The sequence below is a fragment of the Mustela lutreola genome, chromosome 11 (assembly GCF_030435805.1).
Source record: "Mustela lutreola isolate mMusLut2 chromosome 11, mMusLut2.pri, whole genome shotgun sequence".
NCBI lineage: Eukaryota > Metazoa > Chordata > Mammalia > Carnivora > Mustelidae > Mustela > Mustela lutreola.
Genome location: NC_081300.1, coordinates 21724883 through 21750156, shown reverse-complemented (window position 1 = coordinate 21750156; position 25274 = coordinate 21724883). Strand labels below are relative to the sequence as shown.

At 37.4% G+C, this 25274-nt stretch overlaps 1 protein-coding gene across 1 annotated transcript in view; it reads left to right on the top strand.

The window, feature by feature from the left end:
* The window catches only part of DCC (DCC netrin 1 receptor), a 769602-nt gene that overhangs the window by 156168 nt on the left and 588160 nt on the right, over nucleotides 1-25274 (top strand). The window contains exons 3-4 of the mRNA XM_059139941.1: nucleotides 7914-8064; nucleotides 9937-10073. Coding sequence (XP_058995924.1) covers nucleotides 7914-8064; nucleotides 9937-10073 — 288 coding nt within the window. The remainder of the gene's footprint in view (nucleotides 1-7913; nucleotides 8065-9936; nucleotides 10074-25274) is intronic.

The window sequence follows — 25274 nt, the reverse complement described above, 5'->3', positions numbered from 1 at the left end:
GAGTTGCTCATAGTATGTTCTTATAATAGTTTGTATTTCTTTGGTGTTAGTTGTGATCTCTCCTCTTTCATTCATGATTTTATTTATTTGGGTCCTTTCTCTTTTCTTTTTGATAAGTCGGGCCAGGGGTTTATCAATTTTATTAATTCTTTCAAAGAACCAGCTCTTACTTTCGTTGATTTGTTCTATTGTTTTTTTGGTTTCTATTTCATTGATTTCTGCTCTGATCTTTATGATTTCTCTTCTCCTGCTGGGCTTAGGGTTTCTTTCTTGTTCTTTCTCCAGCTCCTTTAGGTGTAGGGTTAGATTGTGTACCTGAGACCGTTCTTGTTTCTTGAGAAAGGCTTGTACTGCTATATATTTTCCTCTCAGGACTGCCTTTGTTGTGTCCCACAGATTTTGAACTGTTGTATTTTCATTATCATTTGTTTCCATGATTTTTTTCAATTCTTCTTTAATTTCCCGGTTGACCCATTCATTCTTTAGAAGGATGCTGTTTAGTCTCCATGTATTTTGGTTCTTTTCAAACTTCCTTTTGTGGTTGAGTTCTAGCTTTAGAGCATTGTGGTCTGAAAATATGCAGGGAATGATCCCAATCTTTTGATATGGGTTGAGTCCTGATTTAGGACCGAGGATGTGATCTATTCTGGAGAATGTTCCATGTGCACTAGAGAAGAATGTGTATTCTGTTGCTTTGGGATGAAATGTTCTGAATATATCTGTGATGTCCATCTGGTCCAGTGTGTCATTTAAGGCCTTTATTTCCTTGCTGATCTTTTGCTTGGATGATCTGTCCATTTCAGTGAGGGGAGTGTTAAAGTCCCCTACTATTATTGTATTATTGTTGATGTGTTTTTTTGATTTTGTTATTAATTGGTTTATATAGTTGGCTGCTCCCATGTTGGGGGCATAGATATTTAAAATTGTTAAATCTTCTTGTTGGACACACCCTTTGAGTATGATATAGTGTCCTTCCTCATCTCTTATTATAGTCTTTGGCTTAAAATCTAATTGATCTGATATAAGGATTGCCACTCCTGCTTTCTTCTGATGTCCATTAGCATGGTAAATTCTTTTCCACCCCCTCACTTTAAATCTGGAGGTGTCTTCGGGATTAAAATGAGTTTCTTGGAGGCAACATGTAGATGGGTTTTGTTTTTTTATCCATTCTGATACCCTGTATCTTTTGACAGGGGCATTTAGCCCATTCACATTCAGGGTAACTATTGAGAGATATGAATTTAGGGCCAGGTGACTGTTACTGTATATGGTCTCTGTTCCTTTCTGATCTACCACTTGTAGGCTCTCTCTTTGCTTAGAGGACCCCTTTCAAGATTTCCTGTAGAGCTTGTTTGGTGTTTGCAAATTCTTTCAGTTTTTGTTTGTCCTGGAAGCTTTGAATCTCTCCTTCTATTTTCAAAGATAGCCTATCTGGATATAGTATTCTGGGCTCTATGTTTTTCTCATTTAGTGCTCTGAAAATATCATGCCAGCTCTTTCTGGCCTGCCAGGTCTCTGTGGATAAGTCAGCTGCCAATCTAATATTTTTACCATTGTATGTTACAGACTTCTTTTCCCGGGCTGCTTTCAGGATTTTCTCTTTGTCACTGAGACTTGTAAATTTTACTATTAGGTGACGGGGTGTGGGCCTATTCTTATTGATTTTGAGGGGCGTTCTCTGAACCTCCTGAATTTTGATGCTCGTTCCCTTTGCCATATTGGGGAAATTCTCCCCAATAATTCTCTCCAGTATACCTTCTGCTCCACTCTCTCTTTCTTCTTCTTCTGGAATCCCAATTATTCTAATGTTGTTTCGTCTTATGGTGTCACTTATCTCTCGAATTCTCCCCTCGTGGTCCAGTAGCTGTTTGTCCCTCTTTTGCTCAGCTTCTTTATTCTCGGTCATTTGGTCTTCTATATCACTAATTCTTTCTTCTGCCTCATTTATCCTAGCAGTGAGAGCCTCCATTTTTTATTGTACCTCATTAATAGCTTTTTTGATATCAACTTGACTAAATTTTATTTCTTTTATTTCTCCAGAAAGGGCTTTTATATCTCTCGAGAGGGTTTCTCTAATATCTTCCATGCCTTTTTCGAGCCCGGCTAGAACCTTGAGAATTGTCATTCTGAACTCTAGATCTGACATATTACCAATGTCTGTATTGATTAGGTCCCTAGCCTTCGGTACTGCCTCTTGTTCTTTTTTTTGCGTTGAATTTTTACGTCTTGTCATTTTGTCCAGATAAGAGTATATGAAGGGGCAAGTAAAATACTAAAAGGGTGGCAACAACCTCAGGAAAATATGCTTTAACCAAATTAGAAGAGATCCAAAATCGTGAGGGGGGAGAAAGGGGATAAAAAGAGGTTCAAAAAGGAAGAAAGAAAAAAAAAAAGAAAAAAGAAAAAAAAAGAAAAGAATTTAAAAAAGAAGAAAACACCTAAGAACAATATAAAAAAGAAAAAATATATATATTAGATAAACTAGTAAAAAATCGTTAAAAATGAAAAAGGTAACAGTTAAAAAAAATTTTTACCCGAAGGCGAGAAAAAAAAACAAAAAATGAAAAAGAAAAAAAATTAAATTAACTGCAAGACTAAAAAAAATCACAGGGAAAAAGCCATGAGTTCCGTGCTTTGCTTTCTCCTCCTCTAGAATTCTGCTGCTCTTCTTGGTATTGAAACCGCACTCTTTGGTAGGTGAACTTGGTCTCGGCTGGATTTCTTGTTGATCTTCTGGGGGAGGGGCCTGTTGTAGTGATTCTCAAGTGTCTTTGCCCCAGGCGGAATTACACCGCCCTTACCCGGGGCCGGGGTGAGTAATCCGCTTGGGTTTGCTTTCAGGAGCTTTTGTTCCCTGAGCGCTTTCTGTAGAGTTCCGGAGGACGGGAATACAAATGGCGGCCTCCTGGTCTCTGGCCCGGAGGAGCCGAGAGCCCAGGGCCCCACTCCTCAGTGCGCCCTCAGAGAACAGCGCCAGTTACTCCCGTCTGCCTGACCTCCGGCCGCGCTCCGAGCTCACCGAGCCTGCGACCGGTTCAAGGTAACACCGAGCTGTGAGCTTACTGTCCGCTCTGTCTCTGTAGCCGGCTTTCCCGTTCCAATACCCGCAAGCTCTGCGACACTCAGACACCCCCGATCCTTCTGTGACCCTGCGGGACCTGAGGCCACGCTGACCTCGTGTGGGCTTTGCACGGGGTAGCCTCTGGATCGATGTCCCTCAGCGGAACAGACTTTTAAAAGTCCTGATTTTGTGCACGGTTGCTCCGCCGCTTGCCTGGGAGCCGGCCCCTCCCCCCGGGGTCTATCTTCCCGTCGCTTTGGATTCACTTCTCCGCCGGTCCTACCTTTCAGAAAGTGGTTGTTTTTCTGTTTCCAGAATTGGAATTGCTGTTCTTCTTCTCTTCGATCTGCCGATGGATTTTCAGGTGTTTGCAATCTTTAGATAAGCTATCTAGCTGATTTCTGGCTAGCTGAAGTAGTCTCAGCCTGCTACTTCTCCGCCATCTTGACTCCTCCTCCAGAAGTTCTTTTCTAAACAAATTAACTCAAAGTGGATCCTAGACCTCAATATAAAACATAAAATTATAAAAACTTCTAGAAGATAACAGAGGAGAAAATCCAGGTGGTCTTAGGTTTGACAATGAAATTTTAAACCTTTAAAATAATCCATGAAAGGAAAAATTGGTAAGTTGTGATATTAATAATTTTTGCTCTGTAAAAGACAATGTTAAGAGAAAGTAAAATCAAGCCACAGACAAATATTTGCAAAACACACATCTTATAAAGGATGTATATGCAAAATATACGAGTGCCAGAAATCCAATGATAAGAAAACATATCCGTTAAAAAAATAGGCAAATATCTTAACAGACATCTTATTGAAAATGATCTAAAAGAGGGAAACCAAGCATACGAAATATGCTCAAGATTATATGTCATTGGGGAATTGCAAGTTAGAACAATTACAATGCTAGACACCTATCAAAATGGCTAAAATCCAGGGACTCCTGGGTGGCTCAGTGGGTTAAAGCCTCTGCCTCCAGCTCGGGTCATGACTGCAGGGTCCTGAGATTGAGCCCCATGTGGGGCTCTCTGCTCAGCGGGGAGCCTCCTTCCTCCTCTCTCTCTCTGCCTGCCTCTCTGCCTACTTGTGATCTCTGTCTGTCAAATAAATAAATAAAATATTTTAAAAAATAAATAAAATAAAATGGCTAAAATCAAAAAAGTGGTCATACCAAATGCTTAGGAGAATGAGAGAAACAGGACATTCATTGCTCTTGGGAATGCAAAAATGCAAAAACTGTCTTTGGAAGACATTTTGGGAGTTTCTTACAAAGGTAAACATAGTTTTGCTCTCAAAGATACTTACCCAATTGAGTTGAAAAATTATGACCAGAAAAAATCTGCACAAGGACACTTATAGCACATTTGTTCAGAATCACCAAGCAATAAAGGTATCATGCCATAGGTGAATGGATAGATGGAACTGTGGTATATCCATATAAGGGAATACTATCCAGCAAGAAGAGCAAATGAACAACTGAATCCCCCCAAGACATAGAGGGAACCTAAAGGCATATTACTAAGTGAGATAAATCAATATCGGAAGATGATATATTGTATAATTCTAACTATAGGATATGCTATAGGACTATCCTGTATTTCGAACTATAGGAAAAGGTGCACTTACAGAAATAGTAGAGAAACCAGTAATTTCCTGGGCTTTGAGTTAGGCGTGGTGCTGGAGTGATGAATAGGTAAAGCTTAGGAGATTTTAAGGGTGGTGAAACTATATGATAGTGTAATGCTGAACACATGACATTGTGCATTTTTCAAAACCCATGGAGCTATATAACACAAAGAGTGAACCTAATGTACACTATTGACTTTAGTTTGTAATAATGTACCAATATCACTTAATTAATTGTAACAAATGCACCAGTTTCATGTAATCATTCCCTATGTCAATCATAAGGAAAACAATTTCAGGGGATGGGGAACTGGTATATGGAAACCTCCTACTTGTCAATTTTTTAGTAAATTAAAATTAAAAAATAACACGCAAAAATACTTGTCCTGATTTTGTTTTCTAATAAAAGAAAGTCTGATAGTTGATTGAATTATTGGCTCTTTTATGGATAAATAAGTAGTATTGGACATAGGCCCCAGGTAAATTTCCTTTTAGCCGTAAGATCAAATTAAGTAGATCTTACTTGATGTTTGGATAGTATTATTATAGTGTGGTGTGTGTGTGTGTGTGTGTGTGTGTGTGTGTGTGTAGAATAGTATAGTATTATGCAATATATGCAGTTGAAACATTCTGCTAAGAACAGGTGGTAGAAGTAAAGCATACAAATAGATAACACTCCATTATGAATTTAGCTCTTTGTAAATATAGATTTTGGGAACTGTTCATTTCATGAAATTTATTGATAAGCAGCATTATCCTTCAAACTATTCTTATTTGATTTGAAAAGTCACTCTCAAAAAAGTCAGCAATTTTTTTTTAATTTATTTATTTGACAGAGATCGTGAGAGAGGGAATACAAACAGAGGGAGTGGCAGAGGGAGAAGCAGGCTTCCTGCTGAGCAGGGAGCCTGATGTGGGGCTCGATCCCAGGACCCTGGGATCATGACCTGAGCTGAAGGCAAAAGCTTAACGACTGAGCCACCCAGTTGTCCCTCACCACCAGCAATTTTTTTTTAAAGTTTGAGACATTTTTTTCCTACAATATTGGCTTAATAAGGATTAACACATTTCAAAACTTCTTTCAATATTTTCATTGTGAAGAGTATTTATTTTTGTTGCTTAACAACCAGAAAGAGATGTGAGAAGACTGAGAAAGTGTGAATTTGTCTTTCTCCACACTTTGGATGACAATTACCATTCCAACCATTACCTAGAGAATTGGTATTTTTTTTATTAACCTAGAATCAAGCTGCGCGGAGTTGGGTCAGGCCAACAAGGATTAACAGCAGGGCTAAAAGGTGTCCCAGATCTACCGTACTTCCACTCTGCTCCACTATGGCTCCCACTATGACAGTTGGATCTACATTTCCTTGGCAAATCTCTGTCCCTCCCAAAATTAGTTTTCAAGATTTCATGGCCTCATTTCTTTTCTTCAAGATTGTGCTTTGCATTTAAAAAATGACAGATTAGGGCGCCTGGGTGGCTCAGTGGGTTAAGCCGCTGCCTTCGGTTCAGGTCATGATCTCAGGGTCCTGGGATCGAGTCCCGCATCGGGCTCTCTGCTCGGCAGGGAGCCTGCTTCCTCCTCTCTCTCTCTGCCTGCCTCTCTGCCTACTTGTGATCTCTCTCTGTCAAATAAATAAATAAAATCTTTAAAAAAATGACAGATTACATGTTAATTCCATTTAATGCATTAAGCTGAAAAGAGCCTAAATCAAACCTCCAGAGAGGGATGCAGATTTTAATAGAGATGTGGAAATACAGCATCTTATCTTAAGTGAACTTTGAGTGATTGAAGTTTAGTCAGCAAACAGGTCAGAGATATCACCATGGCTCGGAGGATTTCCTCCAAAATCACCTGACCATGGATTACTGTTGGTGTGTCCCAGGCTTTGGGAGTGAAATATATGGGAGGTGGAAGAGAAGCTCTTAACTCTCACAGAGTTTTATCTTGACTGTAATTTTTTTTCTTATTCCATCTGATATAATTTTAGCAACTATGAAACAAATGAGCTCTAAGGCAAATGGAATGAGTAGTCTTTAGGTTGAAAAGACACTATTTCAGTGCCTGCTAGTAAAAATAAATTATGTTGCGGTGCCTGGATAACTCAGTTGTTTAAGCATCCAACTCTTGATTTTGCTCAGTTCATGATCTCAGGTCCTGAGATGGAGCCCCATGGTTGGGCTCTGCATTGAGCGTGGAGCTTGCTTGGGGTTTTCTCTCTTCCTCTTCCCCACCCACCCCCAGCCCCGTACCCCAGCTCACTCGCTCTCTCTTTGTGAAATTAATAAATAAATAAATTTAAAAATATTAATAAATTAGAATGAATAATGTTGGTTATATAGAACTACAGAATGCATTGGGTGAAGGAGGAGGATACAGGAGCTTTTCATCTACTCACAGTCTCAGCTTAGGGACAAACTCTCTGCAGTGCTGTGAAAAATTAAAAATAAACAGGAGGCTTAGAAACAGCCTAACTTAACTGTATACAAAACAAAATTTAATGTAAGGTCTATTTTGAAGACAGCAGGTATTTTTTTTTTTTTCCCAGAACCTTCTACACTCTACCTTCTTAATATTTGTATGTTATTTATCACATTTCTAACAGTCACAGATTTAATAGAGCAGAAGGGAGTGGAATAGATATTGGTGGCAGACAAGTTGAACATACCAGAAAGTTCCAGGAGATAATGTTTAGAAAAATTACTGATCGCATTTTCTTGTTCTCTAATGGGAAGTCCACAAGTCCGGGAGCCCACATGAGTGACGTGTCACAAGATTTTGCCTGTTGCCTTAGACCATGGTGTCATCAACAGCTAAGAATATTCTATCATGATCGTAGAAACTAGGGATGGAAAAACCTTTTAAGAGTCTAGTTGATAAATTTCACTGGTGGGCGCCTGGGTGGCTCAGTGGATTGAGCCGCTGCCTTCGGCTCGGGTCATGATCTCAGTGTCCTGGGATCGAGCCCCGCATCGGGCTCTCTGCTCGGCGGGGAGCCTGCTTCCCCCTCTCTCTCTGCCTGACTGTTTACTTGTGATCTCTCTCTCTGTCAAAAAAATTAAAAAAAAAAATTTTTTTTCACTGGTAACCTTCCAGTTTTTCTTTCCTTCTTCTCTATCAGCACGTCTTATTAGGAGGAAAAAAAAAAAGTTCAAGCTACATCATTTCTCTTTACAGTGTTTTTCATAAAAGTTGTGATTTTGTGTTTTCTTTCCACAGACCCAGGACTGCATAGACAGCTATATTTTCTACAAAGACCATCCAATGTGATAGCCATTGAAGGAAAAGATGCCATCCTGGAGTGTTGTGTTTCTGGCTATCCTCCCCCGAGTTTTACCTGGTTACGAGGAGAGGAAGTCATCCAACTCAGGTATCACAAATTGATGACTTTCGTGAAGTATATGTCACTGTTTCCCCTTCTCTAATTTGATATAGGTACCTAGAAATACTAGAGTTTTTGATGATACTTGATTTTCCCCCTCACATTCCTTGACATTATATAATATATGAAAACCATTTACCCAATAGGATAAAGAGATGGGGAACAGAGTCAAAATCTTTGGGATCAATTTAGAAAAGAAATTTAGAAAGCCAATGTTGCTGTTGAAAACTCCCTGTCCAAAACTATTCAGCAAAGAAACCTTGGAGGGTATCATCTTAAGGAAGTGGAATAGAGAATAAAATACTTATTAAGAAATTAAAGCTTTCTCGGGTGCCTAGGTGGCTTAGTTGGTTAAGTGACTGCCTTCGGCTCAAGTCATGATCCTAGAGTCCCAGGATTGAGTCCCACATCCGGTTCCCTGCTCGTCAGAGAGTCTGCTTCTGCCTCTGATTCTCCACTTCTCCTGCTCTCTCTCTCAAATAAAATAAAAACAAAACAAACAAACAAACAAACAAAAACCTTAGAAAAAGGAAAGTGATTTTTTAAAAAAGTAAAAAATTTAAAAGGGGTGCCTGGGTGGCTCAGTGGGTTAAAACTTCTGCCTTCAGCTCAGGTTATGATTCCTGGGTCCTGGATTGAGCCCTGCATCAGGCTTTCTTCTCAGCAGGGAGCCTGCTTCCACCTCTCTGTCTGCCTTCCTCTCTGCCTACTTGTGATCTCTGTCAAATAAATGAATAAAATCTTAAAAAAAAAAAAAAAGAAAGAAAAGAAATTAAAGCTTTTTTTATTTTATTTTATTTTATTTATTTATTTGACAGAGAGAAAGCACAAGTAGACAGAGCAGCAGGCAGAGGGAGAGGGAGAAGCAGGGTCCCCGCTGAGCAGAGAGCCAAATGCAGGGTTTGATCCCAGGGCCTGGGATCATGACCTGAGCTGAAGGCAGATGCTTAACAGACTGAACCAGCTGACACCCCAAGAAATTAAAGTTTTCTGAATTGAAATACATAGCATGTCATTATAGGGTCTGTGCAACTTTTTCAGCTCCATTTTTGTCTTTCACACTGCAGATGTAACAGATTATTTAAGATAAGGCAAAAGGAGAACATGGCTGGCTTTGAATTATTAGAAGTTCATCTTAAGGCATAGTTTAGAAAGTAAACTCCTAATATAATGGAACACAGTCTGAAACATTTTGATTGAATGGATTTCACTTAAGAAATTAAATTCATTGATTTGGAGGTCTGGTGTGCTCCTTCTTAACACATTTGTTTTCTGTGATGAGATAGGTTCATAGACAATAACTTAAAATCTTTAAATTTAATTTCCCCTCTATATTTGTGTAATAGCACTATATGGTATGGTGTCACTGTTCTTCTGAAACCATGTGAGAAACCTGGTTGCGGCTTTAGCATGTCAAAACACGTCCTCTGAATGTAGCCAGATATTCTTGGTACAGTATGAAATGTGGCCTTATACAAATGTTACTAAATCAGATGTCAGGACACAAGACATTGACTTCCACTGTGGGGAATCACTTCCCCAGAGCTTGTGGTCCTCAGATCCAAAATGAGAGAATTACACCAGAATATCTGTAAATTTCTTTTCAGTACTAAACTTGGTTCCAAGTTTAATCTATTTAATTTCTTTGATCATTGCACAAAGACTTCCAGTGGGAGGGCTTTATTTTGAATGGATTTTTGATCAATAAATGTGGTGTTACCAAGACCCCCAAAATAGTTTTTCTAATTTTATAATCGGATTTTGTAAAGTTTATTCAAATCTCTGACTACCTTGCCTGATATACACATATAGATTAGTACATTAATCTAATCTCTAATTTTATATGCCTGTGTCTTACAGGTCCAAAAAGTATTCCCTATTGGGTGGAAGCAACCTGCTTATCTCCAATGTGACAGATGATGATAGTGGAACTTACACCTGTGTTGTTACATATAAAAATGAGAATATTAGTGCCTCTGCAGAGCTCACAGTCTTGGGTAAGTCAGTGGCTCAAGATTAGTTTACACCGTCCTTTTCAAAGCACATCACCGTGACACTTTAAATGCTTATCCCTGAATTGCCTCCTGTGTTTGTTAGTATGAAATTACAAAGTTGAAATATTCCTTACATGTCCTTACTCTACTTTGATTAATTACATAGGGGTTAAAAGCAGTGTTTGTATATTGTTCATTGACTAAAATCTTAGCTGCATCGCTCTTTAGTCTAATTATTCCATTGATACAACTGAAACCTATGAAAAATTATTATTTAACAAATGTGTTAAACAGCAAATGAGTTTAATAACAAATGAGAGACTCCCAAGTATTTTATCTGGGGAAAATAAATGAAGGAATGAATGAGAGAAATTGTAGAAACGATGTTCAGTTGAGTGGGAAAGTCTGATATCATTTGAGATGATGGAGTTCCTAACATTAAATTCAAATGTTTTGGTAAGATTGTTTTGTTGATATGGAAATACTGTAGATGTTATGTTGAAGGTTAAGCGATAAAATCAAACATATCTAAGGAAAACACATATAAAGAATCTAATTTTTAAAATTTAAGGGGTGGGGATGGTATGTATGATTCAGAAAGGAAGGGTCACTATGTATCATTGTAAATTAATAATGGTTATACATTGTAGGTACTCAAACACGTATCTTATCATTACCCCAGATTTTTTTTTTTTTTTTAGTCAGTTTAATTTGAATCATGTAATTTGGAGAAAGTGCTTTACCATTTGAATTCCAGTTGTTTTTTCCTTTAACAGCAACAAAAAAATTATTTATTAGTCTTTGGATTTTTCCCTCTGGAATAAATCGTTTTACCTTGTAAAGAGTACAGGAAAAATCATAGGCTCTTTAAAAGTTATTCAGTAGAAATGGAAAGGTATGGTATGCTGATTATTTCTGCTAACCTGTACCATAATAATCTTATGTTCTCCTTTTTACTTTTTGGCTTTAAAGTTTATCCAGAAAATGCTTTCATCTTCAGATGAGGGTAATAATGCATGTGATGGGTGAGACAATGGAATTGTTTGTTCTTTGATCAAACCATAAATATTAAACTAAGAATAGGCAAAGGACTTTAATTTTTTGGTTTTAGAGGTAGCATTATTCTAACTAAAATAGCTTGTCTTTAAAATAGCAGCAATTTAATATTGTCATTTTATATGGAAGTTTTTGGTGAAACAAAGAACTTTTACATTTGTAACATCAAAGTATAGCAACACAGAATGACTATATAGAAACTATTTTGTAAAGTATACTACTGATCATAAGGCAAATAAAGTTATAGAATTAACTAGAATTTATTGCGATCATGGGTAAACATCTAATTGCAAATAAATGAGGTCAAATTTCATACCAGATTATTATATAATATTTAGATGAATGATGCCTCATTTATACTAAGTCTATTGTATATAAATTATGATTTCTGAGTAACTTAGCCAGAAATATATGTAGGAATATCCATATAACTGCATATATTGACATGTATAGCATCTTCTTCTATATGTTCTGTGTGCATGTGTGTGTTCTCCAGTTCTTTATTGTTGAGTATTGTCTTATCTCTAAGTTCTGTTTAAAAAAGCACACACAAACAACAAAAATGCTGAGATGATTATTTCAAATCTTTCTCATTTATTTGCTTATATGGTAAGGAAAAGTATCACAACAATATTTATACTCACACCAGCAATGCAAGAATTGCCTCTCTTCAAAAGCTACATTTCTCTCAGGGCACCTGGGTTGCTCAGTGTGTTAAGCATCTGCCTTTGGCTCAGGTCATGATTCCAGGGTCCTGGGATCCAGCCCTGCACTGGGCTCCCTGCTCAGCGGGGAGTCTGCTTCTCCCTCTCTCTCTGCCTCTCTTCTTCACTCAAGCTCCCTCCCTTTTAAATGTGTGATTAAAAAAAAAAAATACATTTCTCTCTACCAATATTTGCCTAACATTTTTTTATTTTTATTTTATTTTTTTCATCTTTTTTATTTTTTTTATTTTTTATTTATTTATTTTTTTAATATAATTTTTTATTTTTTATAAACATATATTTTTATCCCCAGGGGTACAGGTCTGTGAATTGCAAGGTTTACACACTTCACAGCACTCACACCAGCACATACCCTCCCCAATGTCCATAACCCTACCCCCATCTCCCAACTCCCCTCCTCCCAGCAACCCTCAGTTTGTTTTGTGAGATTAAGAGTCACTTAGGGTTTGTCTCCCTCCGGATCCCATCTTGTTTCCTTTATTCTTCTCCTACCCCCCTAACCCCCCCATGTTGCATCTCCACTTCCTCATATCAGGGAGATCATATGATAGTTGTCTTTCTCCTATTGACTTATTTCACTAAGCATGATACCCTCTAGTTCCATCCACGTCATCACAAAGGGCAAGATTTCATTTCTTTTGATGGCTACATAGTATTCTATTGTGTGTGTGTGTGTGTGTGTGTGTGTGTGTGTATATACACATACCACTACTTCTTTCTTTTAAGATTTTATTTATTTGACAGAGAGAGATCACAAGTAGGCAGAGAGACAGGCAGAGGGGGAGGGGAAAGCAGGCTCCCCATGGAGCAGAGAGAGCCCGATGTGGGGCTCGATCCCAGGACCCTGGGATCATGACCTGACCCGAAGGCAGAGGCTTTAATTCACTGAGCCACCCAGGCATCCCAATATATCATTATTTCTTTATCCATTCATCTGTGGATGGACATCTAGGTTCTTTCCATAGTTTGGCTATTATAGACATTGCTGCTATAAACATTCAAGTGCACGTGCCCCTTCGGATCACTACGTTTGTATCTTTAGGGTAGTGCAATTGCTGGGTCATAGGGTAGTTCTATTTTCAACATTTTGAGGAACCTCCATGCTGTTTTCCAGAGTGGTTGCACCAGCTTGCATTCCCACCAACAGTGTAGGAGGGTTCCCCTTTTTCCGCATCGTTGCCAGCATTTGTCACCTCCTGACTTGTTAATATTAGCCATTCTGACTGGTGTGAGGTGATATCTCATTGTGGTTTTGATTTGTATTTCCCTGACGCAGAGGGATGTGGAATACTTTTTCATATGTCTGTTGGCCATCTGGATGTCTTCTTTGCAGAAATGTCTGTTTATGTCCTCTGCCCATTTTTTGATTGGATTATTTGTTCTTTGGGTGTTGAGTATGCTACGTTCTTAATAGATTGTGGATACTAGCCCTTTATCTGAAATGTCATTTGCAAATATCTTCTCCCATTCTGTCAGTTGTCTTTTGGTTCTGTTGACTGTTTCCTTTGCTGTGCAAAAGCTTTTGATCTTGATGAAGTCCCAATAGTTTATTTTTGCTCTTGCTTCCCTTGCCTTTGGCAATGTTCCTAGGAAGATGTTGCTGCAGCTGAGGTCAAAGAGGTTTCTGCCTGTGTTCTCCTCAAGGATTTGGATGGATTCCTTTCTCACATTGAGGTCCTTCATGCATTTTGAGTCTATTTTCGTGTGTGGTGTATGGAAATGTTCCAATTTCATTTTTTTTGCATGTGGCTGTCCAGTTTTCCCAACACCATTTATTGAAGACGGTCTTTTTCTGGGCTCTCTATTCTGTTCCATTGATCTATGTGTCTGTTTTTGTGCCAGTACCATGCTGTCTTGATGATGACAGCTTTGTAATAGAGCTTGAAGTCTGAAATTGCGATGCCACCAACTTTGGCTTTCTTTTTCAATATTCCTTTGGCTATTCGAGGTCTTTTCTGGTTCCATATAAATTTTAGGATTATTTGTTCCATTTCTTTGAAAAAATGGGTGGGATTTTTAAAGGGATGGATTGCATTAAATGTGTAGATTGCTTTAGGTAGCATAGACATTTTCACAATATTTGTTCTTCTAATCCAGGAGCATGGCATGTTTTTCCATTTCTTTGTGTCTTCCTCAATTTCTTTTATAAGTACTTTATAGTTTTCTGAGTATAGATTCTTAGCCTCTTTGGTTAGGTTTATTCCTAGGTATCTTATAGCTTTGGGTGCAATTGTAAATGGGATTGACTCCTTAATTTCTCTTTCTACTGTCTTGTTGTTGTTGTAGAGAAATGCAACTGATTTCTGTGCATTGATTTTATATCCTGACACTTTACTAAATTCCTGTACAAGTTCTAGCAGTTTTGGAGTGGAGTCTTTTGGATTTTCCACATATATTATCATATTATATGTGAAGAGTGATAGTTTGACTTCTTCTTTGCCAATTTGGATGCCTTTAATTTCTTTTTGTTGTCTGATTGCTGAGGCTAGGACTTCTAGTACTATGTTGAATAGCAGTGGTGATAATGGACGCCCCTGCCATGTTCCTGACCTTGCCTCACTTTTCTATTTTAAAATGGACTCTCTTTGTTCTAATTTGCACCCTTGTTAAATTTGGATTTATTTTTATAATTTTACTGGACATTTGCATTTTATATTTTGTAAGTTAGCTATCAATGATTTTGACCTTTATACATTTATTAAAATATTCACCTTTATTTTATTGATTTACAGGAACTCAATGTAGGAGGAATAATAACTATGCTGTATAGGCTCTGTGTGTATATATTTTGTTGTTTCTGGGGTTTTTTTGTTTTTATTTTACATTTTGTATAGGTACCAAGTATTTTTTTATATAGCTGCTGGCTTTGTTGCTGTTATACTCACATTTTTATTATAAATGAATCACCCAATTTCCAACAATTTCATTATAGATTACATATTGAATGTGTAAATTAGAAGCATTATTAATTTTAAAAAATAGATAAAGTTGTGTTTATTTCTTGGTAATTCTCTTGGTAACTGGGTATACATTCTAAAGATCTTCCACATATCTAGTATGATCTATGACTATTATAAAAGACATGATTGAATTCAGGAAATGATCATAATACTGTTTTAACTGTTCTACCCAGGCTTTAAAATGAATGTTAGTGTAATAAAATTTTTGATATAGTCTTTGACTATTCTAATATAAAGTTAAGTTGATCCTGCAAGACTGAGTTTAAATAATGAAAAATGGAATTTATTACTTTTACTTAAAAAGTTGGGGATGGCGGCTGGAGGAGGGCGCCTTGGGTGGCTCAGTTGGTTAAGTATCTGCCTTCTGCTCAGGTCGTGATTCCAGGGTCCTGGGAATGAGCCCCATATCAGGGTCCCCCACTCAAAGTAGAGCCTGCTTTTCCCTCTCCCTCGGCCTGCTGCTCACCCTACTTGTGCTCTCTCTCTCTCTGTCAAATAGATAAATAAAACCTTTTTTAAAAAGATGGGGATGGGGGCGCCTGGATGGCTCAGTGGGTTAAGCCGCTGCCTTCGGCTCAGGTCATGATCCCAGGGTCCTGGGATTGAGCCCCACATCAGGCTCTCTGCTCAGCGGGGAGCCTGCTTCCTCCTCCTCTTTCTCTGCCTGCCTCTCTCCCTACTTGTGATCTCTGTCAAATAAATAAATAAAATCTTAAAAAAAAAAAAAAAAGATGGGGATGGGTGCCTGGGTATTTCAGTTGGTTAAACATCTGTCCTTGACTCAGGTCATGATCTCAGGGCCCTGGGATAGAGCCCAGTCTGGCTTCCTGCTCACTGGGGAGCCTGCTTTTTCCTCCCTGCTCAGTCCCTTCCCCCCCACTTGTGAGTTCTCTCTCTCTCTAAATAAAATAACAAACAAACAAATAAATAAATATTTAAATAAAAAATGAATAAAGTCTTTAAAATGAATAAAGTCTTTAAAATAAATAAAATCTTTGAAAAAAATGATGGGGAGAAAAGAGCTTGATTATCAGTGTTATTTAAATAGTTTTCATCAGTTTTAAGAATTTAACCTAATGTAGATTCTTCATAAGATAAAATCCCACAAGAATTCCAAGCTTGTGCTTAAAAGTTTCAAGAATGCATTTTATCAGACTTTTCTTTTGCCTTTCAAATCATGGTCCTTTCTTGCACTTAGACTGGCTTTGAATGTGAACCTGCATGAACTAACAGACTTCTCAAGCATGATACCATTTTATATACAACAAGAGAAATTCTGTGGTTTTCCTCAGGAGTTTCAGAGTTAATAAACATTAAATATTATTTAAAGCATTTACACTATAAAGTGAATATTGACATTTCCATAATAATTAAACAGGGAAATTTTAATAGATAAGATTAAGGACAGCTTGTCTAAAGTACACGAACTATAAATAAATTAATAGATATGGGTTTTTTTTAAAGATTTTTTAAAACATTGATTTATTGAAGGGAGAGAGACAGAGATAGTGAGAGACGACAGGAGCAGGAAAGAGAGGGAGAAGCAGGCTATCCACTGAGCAGGAAGCATGATGTGGAACTTGATCCCAGGACTCCAGGATCATAACCTAAGCTGAAGGCAGACACTCCACCCGCTGATCTACCCAGGCATCTCGAAATGCATTCTTTAAAAAAAACTTTTGATACTTGACCAAGGAAGTGCCCAGCCTTGGACAAACTTTTTCTTAGCCCATGCACACACAGGAGATAGGTGGAAAGTTCACTCTTGAGAAGAAGCCATCAAGTCCAGCACTGGTGACAAAATGAAAACAGTTTGAACTTTCTAGATTCCAGAATTCTTTTAAAAGCAGTCTGCAGCCATATATGCAATCTACTATTAAAAGTTTTTACCTTAGTGTATAGGTTCTCTCTCATTTCTAGATAAATCTTGGCTAGAATTGGTACAATCTGGCTTCATAGACACAAATAAGTCTGCTAGGTCTATTCTTGGCACATAATTGAAAACCCATAACCAAATCAAAGAATTCTCCATATCTTTTCCCCCTTCTCCCATGAGTAGTACATATCAGTTCATGTGGTTTCGAGTTTATATTTATCCCCAGAAAACAACTCTAAAGAGAAGTCCCTTGAGGCAGGTGTTTTGTCTGCCTGAGGCTTCTTCTTATGGGACAGGGATCCATGGGTCTCCCTCCTACACCATGTTCAGAATGGCTCTCTACTCACTGGGAGCATATCCAGCTCACACAGATTATGTTCTTTAAGTCCAAAGGCAGTGGATTCAGAATATTAAATTATATTTCAATGTCTATTGTATATATACATACACATATACATACATGTACATGTATATGTAATGCATATATATACCATATATGTATAAAATGCACATATAGTCCTTATTTCTAAGAAAATTTCTCTTCATAACCCCATCCCTTATTATTTTAAATGCCTATGGTTACCTAAGCCATTACATAATGTACTGATTTGACAAATAGATAATAGACCAATCTATTTAGAAAGTTTTAGAAAAATCATCTTAAAAGCAAGTTAAAAAGACAGCAGACTAAGATTTATAGAAGAAGTTAAAAACCCTGTTAAAAACTATCATTTTGTAATGTAGTGGGATAGGAAAAATCCCATGAGTAGCTCACTGTCTTCTGAAAATGCTTAAGAATAATAAAGATGATGGCTGGGTATATAATTAGTTGACCAAGTACAGTTTCTAGGCCCAGAGACACAACTGAACCCCAGCGTCCATACTGACAGCAGCCACCACTGGAGTGCATCTTCTGTACTTGGCCAGGCACTCTTTGGGCATGGAAAGATGCATATGGCACCAGTCTTGACTTCAAAGACTAGTTAGATAAACAGACAAGAAATAGAAGAGCTGAGGAAAAGTTGGGAAAGAGGGAGGCTGTTATCTAAGCCACTGAGTCCATGGTGATACTTTGTTTCAGCAGCCTGAGTAGATGAGTATAACCACAAAAAGAGTAGACATACTGTGTATTATACTGTTAAGAAGAGTTTTGATTAGTTTCATAGAGACATAAGCTACAACAGAGTAGTATATTGCCAACATTTCTTATATATTAATACTGACAATCTCAAATTTCCAAGCATGTAAAAAAAAAAAAAAATCCCTCATACGAGAGCAATAAATCAAAAGCCATTTCTCTGTTTATATACTAGGTTATGTGTAGTTCAACATCTAAATGTTCTATTGTTTATTTTTTCTCTTTAGTATCATCAGCTTCTTATTTAGTAGTTTATAGGATTAAGGTACTACTAACATTGAGATCTTATAATGCTGAATGGTCTGTCCCAATTTTAATAATAAATACATGATTAACTATGAAGAAATTATGTTTTCTATTTTTTTAACTCAATTCTTAGATATGCTCTATAAATGCTCTATATATGCTCTATAAATTCAGTTTACTACAACAAGCATACAGATGTTCACACTCCATCAACTCTCAGATGTGTCTAGTAATGGAATATGATAATTAAAAATTGATAGGGATTTGCCTCCTTTTATTTTTTGTATATGCTTTAGTGTTGCTTTTTTTTTTTTTTTTTTAACTGAAACGTATTGGATGTGTTGATACTTTCTAAGCATGTATAATTGGTCAAGCAGCAAACTGACCCATCCATTTGTTTGGAGAGTAACTGACATAACCACCTCCATTAAGGTGTTCAGGTGCCTCCTTTACAAATTTGCTGTTGAATCACCCATGTGGGGTTTTTGGCTTAGGTTCTTAGCTATAAGCAGAAAATAGTTACCATAAAATATATTAATAAAGATAATCTTTAACTCCTCTATTACAGTATGTAACTTTGAATGTAGTTCTCCTGAATTTACTACATCACTGCTTCCCCCAAAGTAACAGTCCTTAAATTTCATGTCTCTATATAATTGCCCTTTATTAGCAGTGACCCCCCCTACCCATATGCATTTAATGGTCATAGCCATAAAAGCAGTGCCTTAGGTAGGTTTGTATTGATTATCTTTCACAGGGTAATTGCCAAATGGATCATAATGAAATTAGTTGAGTTTTTTTTTCTTTTTCCATGTAGGAGTATGATCCCAAATGTATGATAAAAATGCATACTATAAGGGAGAATTAAATTAAAAAAAAATCAAAATCATCCATCTGCTGTGCCTTCTTATAACTATGTTGATTTCTTACTATAATCTTTTTTCCCCTGAAATCACACCCATCATAAGAGTATGCAAAAGTTCTACCCAAACTGATGTTTAGGAAACTCTGTTGAATGCATATATTTATTAGAAGAAGAAACATGGTATGTCCGGGCTGCTAGTATAAAATGATTTGGTATGACAATTGCAGTTAGACTATCTGTGAAAATAATAGTTGAATTCATAATGGGATTTATTTATTGATTACACAGTTACTTATTTAAAGACCTACTATGTGGATCTCTCCTCTCCTTCTGTCTTTCATCGGAGAAAGCAGTTTGAATAGTGTGTGTGTGTGTGTGTGTGTGTGTGTGTGTGTGTGTGTTTATCCCTGAGATGGCTGTAGATCTTTTTTCTTCTTTCTCAGAAAGATAAGAAAGAAAGTAGAGGCTCCAGAGGGAAAGATGAAGGCTATGTGCTAATTCAGAGCATTCTAAGGCTATGATTTTAATTAGCCCTAACAGTCTCAGCAAGGTGAATTGACCATCTGTGGTTTAGAGGGAGGAGAACTGCTGACAGTGGTGGAAAAATGCCCAAAAGGGCATGCTATGCCAAAGTTGTCCTGAGGTACCAGAAGTATACATTATCCCAGAAGGAATTTGACTGTTATAGGACTCAAACTAAAGTAGACAGAAGTGTTTTAATTAGAGTTAGCAAGAGTTAGCATCAGTTGCGCTTGCCAATTTTGAAAGGCTGGAGAACAAAGCATGACATTTCTTTCTATACTTTCCAAGGACTTTTATTTCTGATTTATTATTTCATGTGTCCAGATATAATCTTTTTAGTGATTGATTTACACAGTAAGGTATGGACTTACCTTTAGTATCATCTGGTATATTTTAGTATACTACCAGAGTATATCTGTATCCATACTCCTGAAATTTGTACCATAAGACCAAAGCTCCTTCCACCACTTGGTGGCAGTGTGCCTAAGGGCAAAAACCACCAACTTGAAAACATGTCTTTAAATGGCACACTGGATTCAAGTAAAGCATTCGAAGTTTGACATACATTTGTTGATTTATCAGTTACTCAACAAATGTTTATTGAAAGTGCAGTAAGTTTCTTGCCTAATGCACTTTATTGAGATACTATCCACCACTATAGTTCATACACTAGACAACTTCACATTTAAACTGTATAATTTACTGGTTTCAGTACAATCACAAATGTTTGCAGACATATCAGACCATAGTGAATTTTAGAATACTTTCATAACCTCAAAAGAATACTCTGTAACTTTCATTCCCTCATCCTCCTCTTCTTCCTTTTCCCTCTACCTTACAATGCCCCTAAGCAACCACCAGTCTACTTTCTGTCTCTATAGATTTTTCTATTTAGGACATTTTACAAAAATGGAATCATAGAGTACATTGTGTTTGTGACTGGTTTCTTTAGCTCAGTATAATGTTTTCAAGGTTCAACCAGATTGTACTGTATATTAGTAGTTCATTTCTTCTATGGGCAAATAATATTTTCATTATATTGATATACCATGTTTTATTTATTCATTAGCAATGATGGGCAATGGAATTGCCTCTACTTTTGTCTGCTATTAATAATTCTGTATAAGCATTTATTTACAAGTTTTTATGTGGACCTATATTTTCAGTTATCTTGAGTATATACCTAGGAATGGAACCACTGAGTCCTATGGTAATTCTATGTTCAATCATTTGAGGAACTACCAGATATTTTCCAAAGAGACTTGGCCATTTCACATTCCTACCAGCAATGCATGGGTGTTTCTATTTCTCTACATCCTCATCAATACTTGTTATTAGCTAACTTACTTTTTTATTTTTTTATTCTAACTAGCCTTATGGGTGTGAAGTGGTATCTCATTGTGAGTTTCATTTGCATCTCCTGGATGACTAATGATGTTGAGTATCTTTTCATGGATTTATACACCATTGGTATATCTTTTTTGAAGAAATGTCATTTCAGATCCTTTGTTCATTTTAAATTCATTATTTGTCTTTTTATTATTGATTTGTAATGGCTTTTTATGGGCATATGTGTGTGGGGCACAGTATACCACTCTCTTAGGAACGAGCTAAATGGAATGCCACACAGAGGAAGCACTAAGGTCACTGGCTATCTGTGTGAAAACCTCTGAGTTCACAGAAACTTATTTTTTGTATATTTTAAAGCAGTGCTGTGCCCCATATGCACAATGATCTTTGATCATTGGATCTAACATCAGAAACACCCATGTGACAACTCCTCTTCCTTCCCTGTGTTTCCATAATTTCTTGCTAAATCCATGATTAACATGTAACATGCTGATTGAGACTTTCTCAAGGAGGAGGCTTTGTATGTTAGTCATTGTCATGTCCCCAGTGTCTTGCATACCAGTTGGCACAAATTAAGCATTTAAGAAACATGTAAGAAATATACATTTTTTTTAACTCTTGGAATTCAATTTGGATTTTCTTCCTGAGTATCGAATTTCAGCATGTGAAGAAAAAAAAAAAAGTCTCATTAAGTCCTCCCTGTCACCAAAAAAAAAAAAAAAAAAAAAAAAAATATTTGTACACAATCCTCAGACTCAAGCATTCTTTCTCATTTTACTCTTATTCTTGTTGTTCAGAGAAGCTGTTGCTGTGTAATCGTAATAGCAATTGTGCTATTCTAAATAGCAATAGTGATATTTTGATAGTTATTCCTTGCAAAACACATTTTGGGTGCAAGTCGGAATGAATAAAATGGACGAAGTTAAAGATGCAACAACTGTGCAGTCTAGTAAGACCTCTAGTAAAGATGAAGGCTAAACATTCTGCTGACCAGCATTCCCCAAGCTGTATGTGTATTATTAGGTATTCCCTAAAAAAATGAAAAAATAATAAAAAAATTAAAAAAATACAAAAAAATAAGATAAAACAAAAAAATCATCTGGGATTACCTAAATTTGGAAAATGTTGGTTAAAACAAAGTTGAGTTAGACAGGTACATACCACAGGACTTCTGAGAATCTCTAACAGGCTCATGTTTGGGAAATGGTATGTGCAAACACAAAAGCCTCCAAGGTTGAATTTTTGTTTTTTCTTATATTTGGAGACTGAAGGAGAGCTTCAGGTGAAGAAACTCCTGCTATCAGCAATAAAGCTCTACTACTTTGGTTTATATGTAATGGCTGCTTACTGTATACATTTCTATGGAAACCGCCTACCCAATTAAAAGGGGATTTTTACTACAGTTAATGGGTGTACCTGCTTTTTTATTCCTGCAGTTCAGACCCATTACACATTCTGTAAGAAACAACACGATGCCACTTTAATCACAGACCAGTGCTCCTCTCCTGCTAAGAAAAATAAATGTGATATTTGTGAGTTCTCATCCATTGCTTCTTTAGAGGACCAGCAAAGAAAATAATTAGCCCAAGTGATTACATTATATAATTCAATTTTCCCTTGGTATATTCTTACTGACATTCAAAAAGTAGTTAGTGAATCCAACTGCCAAATGCTCAGTAATAACACTTTATCACCAATTTACAGTGCATGAAAACAAAAGAAATTTCAAATGAGCTGGGGGATTGTGTGTGGGTGTGTGTGTGTGCGTGTGTGCGATTTTTAAAGGATGGTTAGCCAGATAAATGTGGGGATTGTGCACGTAATACTGTGTTTCCTTTGGAATAATAATTTAGCTTGCAAAATACCTGGGGAATTAAGATGACACAGGGTCATTGTGTAGATATATTTTGGAAGGGAAAGTCACAGAAGGGGGCATTTTCTTTGTCTGATTTTTAAAACAATAATAAAATAATAATAAATTTAATCTGGCCTCAGAAGAAGATATCAGTGAGTGAGTTTCTCTCCTCACCAGTTCTTCACTCCTTTCCGTGTAAACAGAGAAACAAGTTAGTTCTCATTTTTTACTTCTTCTGCAAGCTGCTTGTTTCTCTTCTTTTTGGCTGAACATTGTATAGACAATTTATAGTACCTCCCCTAAAAGCAGGAATATTTATGTGATTATGATTCTCATCTTTCCTTCCATCCATATCTCCTCATTTTGCCTACCATTTTGTTTCCCTTTCTGCTCCTCCAACCTGCTCTAGTTAGGCTTGAGGGTGCTTGGGGGGGGTAGTGGTAATGAACACATCTCCCCGTCTCTAACACTGCCTGTGCAATGGGCCAGGACATCTAGCCTGCAGAGTCATGATGGAGATTAAAATAAGCAAAATGATGCATGTTCAGTACAACTCCAGACAGTGCCTGGAACAGAGCAGACACTCAGTAGGTGGCACTGTCATCATTACTGTTATTAACAACAGGGTGTCTATATGTTAACATGCTTTGCCCTTGATTACTCAAACTCAGATTAGGAAGTCTCGTTCAGATCTTGTGTTGTCAATTGCACAGTTCTTGCCATCGCCTGACATTTCAGAGAAGCTCAAGGACAAAGAAACTGTGGTAAAGAAATGGATTCTGAGAATAGTGGAACTTAAATCCAGGCAGTACGATTTATCATAAACACATAGGATCGCTGAACCAAAGTTGTACAAGTGGAAATTCGAGTGATATTAGTGAGAGAAGATGAAAAAATTTTCCTGCTTTGGGTGGGTTGCAAAGTCTAGTGATTTGGGCATGAATCAGGGTCTGATACATATAAAGCATTAAATAGATATTAGCTAGTATCATTTAAAAAATAATTTGAGCTCAAAATATTGCAAGCTTTCTGGAGGGAGCTTAAGAAGTGTGCCACCATTATATACACTTTACCGAAGACTATAAAAAACGTTGACTTTGTAAGTTATTAGGAAAATCACCCAGAAAATAAGTAATCACAATTAAATTAGCTTCAGATAAGATGGGATATTTATCATTCACCTACACAATACATATCAAAACTGTCAAACTCCGTAAAGAAAGTTTAGTTTAATAAATATATCCTCAGTATTGCAATATATCAAACCTAGTCATTAGCTGTGAGCCTTCATTTCATAATACTTTGAATTAAAGCCCTGGCAGTTCAACCTCCAGAAAGTATTTAAAATTTATCCACCTCTCTTCATCCTGACTTCTCTCACCCTAAGCCCAGTTACTCTCCCCTGCTGCCTAGACCACACCTAAAACGTCCCTCCTGTTTCTCAGTTGTGTCTTATCGCACCCCATCCTTATCTAGAATGATCTTGTTAAAATGTTCTTCAGAATGGAGGATGCCCCTTCTTAGAAATTAAAACCCTCAAAGTCTGTGTTTTTCTTAGACAAACTCAAAACTACACAACACATACTACCAGTCTCTGGGATTTAGCATGTGTTTACTTCTTTTCTTACTTCAGCGCATTCTACCTCTGTTTAATTTAAGGTTCCTCCGATGCGGCCTGCAGCCTTCTCATTGAACAAACCAAACAATTTCCAGTCTCAGAACATTTGTTTGGGCAGTTCCCCATCTCTGGGATTCTCTCCTCCAGCTCTTCATGGGGCGGCTCCTCACTTAGATTGAATTGCGAATGCCACCTTCCTACAGGGATTGTCCCTGTTGGTTCTGATGAGAAATCAGCCTCTCCCAGTTACTCTGTTCTCTTTTTTTTTTGGGGGGGGGGGGTTAGTACTTACTGCAATCTGTTATTATCTGTGTACTCATTCACTGTTTCTGTCTCCACCAGGGCAGAATCCTTATCTGATTTGCTCACTATTATGTTCCCCCAAACAAATCAATCAGTCTGGTGAATTAATGATATGCTGTGATCATCCTCTGCATTGGTGGCCTCATAACATTTACTGGGTACCCATTATGTGCCAGTCATCATGCAAAGTGTCGTGCTTTCTTGTTTAATAGTTTCAGAAATCCATAAGGGACGTACCATTTTTATCTCCACCTTAAAGATGAGGAAACTGAGATTCGTTATCATTGCCATTGCCATTGTCATTGTCACCATTAGCACCCTCATTTCAAGAAGGAGAATTAGAGTCAGTATTGTTTACCTTCCTTGCACAGTGGTCAGAGGAAGGAATAGGGTCCTGAGATGTGGGAAAGCCCATCAGGACAACCCAAATGAGCTGGCTGGATGGTTGGGTCATCAGGGGATGCCTCTGGCAAACAAAAGACAAATGGAAGTCATGGAAGTTGTGTGATTCTCAAAGGGGGGTCTCCAGGCCAGCACCATTAGCATCATCTGTAAGCCTGTTAGAAAAGCAGATTTGTTGGCCTTGCCCTGGCCTACTGGCAGTACTGAATCAGGATCTCTGGGGTTGGGGCCAGAAAGCGATAGGCCTTCCAGGCGATTCTTAACCATGGGTTTTGGAAAAAAAAAGTT